General features: G+C 39.8%; 1 protein-coding gene across 1 annotated transcript in view; it reads left to right on the forward strand.

Annotated features, from left to right (window-relative positions):
• Window positions 1-3503: 3503 nt before the first annotated feature.
• Window positions 3504-6036, forward strand: part of NPSR1 (neuropeptide S receptor 1) — a 184112-nt gene continuing 181579 nt past the window's right edge. Inside the window, exon 1 of the mRNA XM_017855953.1 lies at window positions 3504-3737. Coding sequence (XP_017711442.1) covers window positions 3539-3737 — 199 coding nt within the window. The 5' untranslated portion in view covers window positions 3504-3538. The remainder of the gene's footprint in view (window positions 3738-6036) is intronic.

Raw genomic sequence — 6036 nt, forward strand, 5'->3', positions numbered from 1 at the left:
TTTTTCTGTTTTTTTTAATTTTTTTTTTTTTTTTTTTTTTTTTTTTTGACAGAGTCTCACTCTGTCTCCAGGTTGGAGTGCAGTGGCGCCATCTCAGCTCACTGCAAGCTCCGCCTCCCAGGTTCAAGTGATTCTCCTGCCTCAGCCTCCCGAGTAGCTGGGACTACAGGCGCCTGTCACCTCGCCCGGCTCATTGGAATTTTTAAAGAAGTCATTGCTTTAAGGCATCAACATGCTTCTCTTTATGAAACGGATTCCCTACAAGAAACGAAAGTAAATCTTGGAAAATCTCTTATTTGTATTCTCAGCAGAGCTTGAAAGGACATTGCATTAAGAAAAGGGCACTCCAGCCTGGGCGACAGAGCAAGACTCCGTCTCAAAAAAAACAACAACAGAAAAAAATTCTTATAAACTTCACTGTAAACAATGGAAAGCAGAATATGATGGGGAAGAGGGAGAGAGAAGAGAAATGCAGGGAAGTCTCATACAGTAAAAATCAAGCAACTACAAACTAGGTAGAGGTGCCTTGTGGATTCAGTTTCTTCTCCCACGTGGAGAACAGCAGCAGCAGAAGAGATAGCACCTCTTTTCCAGGCAGACAGTGTGCTGTAACACTTCCTCGACCTCCTGGCAGTGCCAAAGACATGTATGGCGGCCTTAGCCAGAAAGAGGAGGCCATCCCAGCCTCCAGCATGGGGCTGTGATAGTAGATATAGGTGACCCACTAGAGCTGTGAACTCCTTCAACTCTAGGGCTGAAGTACCATATTCAATGAGCACAGTTCTTGAAAGGTCTCCAGGGAACCCACATCACATCATGAACTAACCCAAACCTCTAAATCCCCTAAATCTTTCAAAGCTGAGAGAGAGAGTAATTCATCTTTAGGGATTGGTATAAACTGGGCTATGATATTTGGAGCCCACCCACTGGGAACCATGGATAGGGTGATTATATAATTGACTATCCAACCAAAGACACTTTTTGAGAGAGAAAGGGAAATTTAAATAATTATTTTGGGACAGCAGTTGACAACTAGGACTGTCCTAGGCAAACCAGGTTTCATAATTACCCTAGCCATGGACCATATTTTGAGAAGCACTTTCCAAAGGCCTCCACCACGTGCAGCTGCTCATAGCCAAGCTCATGCTACACAGGTGGAAAAGCTTCTGGAAAACTGGGGTGCTTCCCTAGAAGACTCAGAATGTTAACAAGGAATAGGGAAAAAAGAGAACTAAGAGCTTGGCACAGGAGGGCTGGCCCAAAACCTGTGTCACAGCACTGCCCTGGGCCATTCACACCAAAGCTCATTCTAGAGACCAAAAGTATTTGATGGCCTTCTGTCATACTTTACCTGCCAGGCCACCTGCTTGATGGGCTCTTTCCTGAACCTAGACACCTCCAGGGACCATCATCCTTCCTGATAGAATATTATATTAGAACAATTTGAGGAACATAGACACATTATCCCCAACCCTGTCCCTCAACTGTTTCATCTGTCAGCACCATGGTGTCAGTGAGACCTTCTGATGGAGACTTCCAAGCCACCTGGCTGCTTATGTTAGTCTGCAAGTTGTTCCATTGTTATTTAAAAGAGAGGTCCTCCAAATTCAAATCACTTGTTTATGTCCCACTGCTGACACATCACCTGAATGGGAAGTGTCAGTCTACAACATCAAAGGCCTCTCCTGCTGTATCTGCTACTGACAGCACTGTTGTCCATCTATCTCAAAGGGGAGAATTCTCTTACAAAAATTCACTCCCTCCACTCAGTACAGTACTTTGCATAATAATTAGTTTTTATTCCTGATGCTTTATCACCCATTTAAAGACTGCTAGAGAAATGAGTTATCCAGGATATGACCCCTCTAGTCATCAAAGAACCAGAGAAAAAGTGTGTGGCTTGAAGCTGAGCAAAGATGGTGCCTTCCAAGTGGGATGTGACATATGTATGCTGGACATGATATATCCGCAGAGCTCTCCAACCCTGTCATCCTCCCACTCTAGTTGTGCAGCCCTCATCCTCCCCCCACATCACCACAATGCCTATCCTCATATCCACAGTTCTGCAGTTCCAAGGCCCTGACTTCCACCTAGGATCTCAGAAACCGATCTGTAAATCCAGGATGGAGAACCTAAATATCAGATTGATAAAGTATAGGACTCATGAAGATGCTCATAAAAAATTCTTAGAAGACCAGGCATGGTGGCTCATGCCTATAATCCCAGCACTTTGGGAGGCTGAGGCGGGCGGATCCTAGGTCAGGAGATGGAGACCATCCTGGCTAACACAGTGAAACTCCACCTCTACTAAAAAATCAAAAAAAATTAGCCGGGCATGGTGGTGGGTGCCTGTAGTCCCAGTTACTTGGGAGGCTGAGGCAGGAGAATGGCATGAACCTGGGAGGCAGAGCTTGCAGTGAGCTGAGATCATTCCACTGTACTCCAGCCTGGGTGGCAGAGCAAGACTTTGTCTCAAAAAAATGAAGCAAAACAAAACAAAACAAATTTCTTAGAAGGACTGTTAGATTAATAGCATTCCTCCTTTTTTTCTTTTTACTAATTAATCATTTATCTTAATCTGTTTTATGCTGCTATAACAGAATATCAAAGACCGAGTAATTTATAAAGAAAAGTAATTTATTTCTACAGTGCCAGGTCTGGGAAGATGCTGGTATCTGGTGAGGGCTTTCTTGCTGCATCATTCCATGGCAGAAAGCAAGAGGGTGAGAGAGGGACAAGGGAAGAGAACTGAACTCATTCCTTTATCAGTAACCCACTCCTGCAATAACTAACCCACTCCCACAATAACGACATTAATCCATTCATGAGGGCAGAGCCTTCATGACCTAGTCACTTCTTAAAGGTTCTACCTTAACTCCATTGCTTTGGGGATTAAATTTCAACATGAACCTTGGAGGACACATTCAAACCACAGAAACATTCTTCAGTAGAACTTTAATATTACTGTCTTATAAAATTCTGTCAAATGAACAAAAGATAACCCATAATTATACTATCCTAATATGACTGCTTTTAACATTTGACTGTACTTCAGCCTTTTTGCTATGTATATAATTTTACAGAGTTGTAATCATACCCAGTACATGATTTTATCATGTTTTCCCACTTACCATTATATTATAGGTATTTTTAATATTGCTACATGGTCTTCGTGGTTGTCATTGTTAATAGCTATGCTGTAATAGTTCACTGAATTGAAGTGCTTTATTTACTTAGCTACCCTATTATCTTTAAACAATTTCTAATTTCTTTTACAATAAATATGGACCTCTTTGTGACAGTGGTGTTCTTTTCACATCTTGACCTACTTTTCACATAGTGTTACAATTACTTGACCAAAGAGTACAAACTTTTTGTCTCTTGACATATATTTCCAAAAGATTTTTAAAAGGTGTATTAATCCACTCTGCAGCTGGTATAAATGAAGACCATTTTGTCATTATTTTCTTGAGAGCAGAGCTTCCAAAGGTAGGGATATGGGGCCAGGAGGAAGAAATCCAGCACCAAAGCCTGGGCCATGCATTCTGTAAAGAACCCCGGTTCTCACTGGTACACTGGTCTTATTTTTCTCTGTTTCTTGCAGACTGAGCAATTGATAACTCTGTGGGTCCTCTTTGTTTTTACCATTGTTGGAAACTCCATTGTGCTATTTTCCACATGGAGGAGAAAGAGGAAGTCAAGAATGACCTTCTTTGTGACTCAGCTGGCCATCACAGGTAGGTCACTATGCAAGCGAGAGGGGGAAGCTGTATGTGAAGTCCCTATGGCTTCCTGCTTTTAATGAATTTTATCAGAAAAAAAAAAAAAAAAAAAAAGTAACACATTGGTAAATTTGGGAATAATTTCTGAAACAATATAAAACCCATGTTTGAATATTTCCTCTGGCATACTTAACACATATGAATGCCTCTAAGATTTCATTATAAAAGTAACTCACTACACTAATGGAAATACTATTATCAGTGCCACCAAATGGTTCTGTAGGGTTTCCCTGTTTTTATACACAATAGCCTCCATAGTTTACTATGGTGACATTACCATATCATCCTGCATTATGAGCTTAAGGAATACATCCCAGAAAATGTACCAGCACTATCTCTATTCAATTATTAATGTTAAGTCTTGAGTACTTTGCAGATTAAAGCCTGTGGACATTGCTTTTGAAATGCAAATGATGTACAACACCACTATACTACTAGTATAATGAAGTAGTATAATCTCAAGATCGGGATGCTTAAGTGTAGACTTTGGAAATGACTGTTCAGTAGAAGAGTGAGCACAGCACACCTAGTAGAGGAATGGTGCAATATTCTCAAAGAAGAAAATGATCTGTGAAAGTAAGAGCCCCACAGACATGAGTAGAGCTCATGTTCAAAAGGAAAAGAAAAACACAACCAGGGAAAGAGTTTTGTTCTACAGGACAGAGAAGAAAGTGAGAAAATGGGATTCACAGAAGGTCCAGCAAAAGCCATGCTTGGAGTCCTAAGCTCTGGGAGCAAGACAGCTGTTATATTAGCTTAATTTGGATCAGACTATAGAAAAAAATGCAAAAAGGAAAATGTAAATATGAAGTGCTTACAAGGAGTGATGGTAAATGACTTTCAGAAAGGATTGTTTGGTATATTTCAACCTGTACTGTTTTCTCAGCTGTAGTAATGGTAGTGGAGCTCTTTGGAATTTAGTCTTGAGCCAAAAATATATGACACTGTAACTTACAAGAGAACCTCAGCCATACATTGTTGGTAACCTGAAATACCCCTTTTTCTTTCTAACAAAGTATAACAAGCCCATCTGCTTGAGCTAGGCTGCAGTGGCCAGGGTAAACATCCAAGGCACCATTGAAAAATATAGAGAAGGTAAAAGGAGCAAGAGTTCTGAAGATGGAACCTGGGATGGGGGAAAGTTTCTTCAATCTTTCCTACCAACAGGAATTCTAATTTTTCACTCCTATGATTGCAGACGTAGAGGTAATTAGGATCATCCAGCAAATGCTTAGAGGCAAATATCCCTGGATGAGGATGCCACAACTTATTTTCATTATATTTCTTTGATTACAGTGTGGTAATGCATGTTGTATGGAGCTACGTGTTCTTTCAGAATGAAACGATTTAGAGGTGGCAAGAATATCAGCTTGAAATTTACAGTTTTTTCATAAACAATAAACAAATGATAATTGAAAATTCACAATATATTATCAAAGAGAAAAGTTGTATGTTCTATTCTGATACACAGTCGTTGTATTAATCTGGGCTTAATTTCATATACATCTCCCAGACAGTGTTTTTATTTGTTAATTATTTCTAGAAAATCTCTGGCAGGTCAGAAGCATTTTAAACGAAGAATTCCTGAAGTGAAAAACACTGCCAAAGGTCTAGGATTGAAGCTCCATAGTCTGAGATTGAATTTATATGTTATTGAAATTTCTTTCATACACATTTCACCATGATCACAGATCCTTTGGTACAGGAGGTGAGAATACATACCTGAGTCTTGAGTATGCATATAAAAGTTACCCAGGCATCAACTGAGGGGCCCTGTGCTTTGAGACATATATAAAAATGTGGTTTGAGTCCCCCATCGTATGTCAATGTCCTCCTTTAAGATTTCTTCAAATTCTGTGGAATTTATATTTTTACTTCTCTCTTTTGCTTCTTGCTTCCTCCTTCCACTAAATTCTTGCTCTGTCTCACCGGTATCTCATCTTTCTGAGCTCCTCTTTTTCTGTGGTTGTTTCATGCTGTCCCTAACAAGGCGCTCAAGGCACCCTCCTTTCCTTTATTTTCTTTAAAATCATTCACAAAAGTATGACTTTCTATGTTTAAAGGACTTTTCTGAATATTTCAGGTAATATAAGGATATTGTGTCATAGAAAAGTAAATACCTTAAGAGCAAATATTTCATTTTCTCAGAACATTCAGCTGCCATCAGAAATGTTTCAGTTTGATCATGCCACTGCACTTCAGCCTGGGCAACAGAGTGAGACTCCGTCTCAAAAAAAAAAAAAAAAAAAAAAAA

The sequence above is a fragment of the Rhinopithecus bieti genome, unplaced genomic scaffold (assembly GCF_001698545.2).
Source record: "Rhinopithecus bieti isolate Rb0 unplaced genomic scaffold, ASM169854v2 scaffold_42603, whole genome shotgun sequence".
Lineage (NCBI taxonomy): Eukaryota > Metazoa > Chordata > Mammalia > Primates > Cercopithecidae > Rhinopithecus > Rhinopithecus bieti.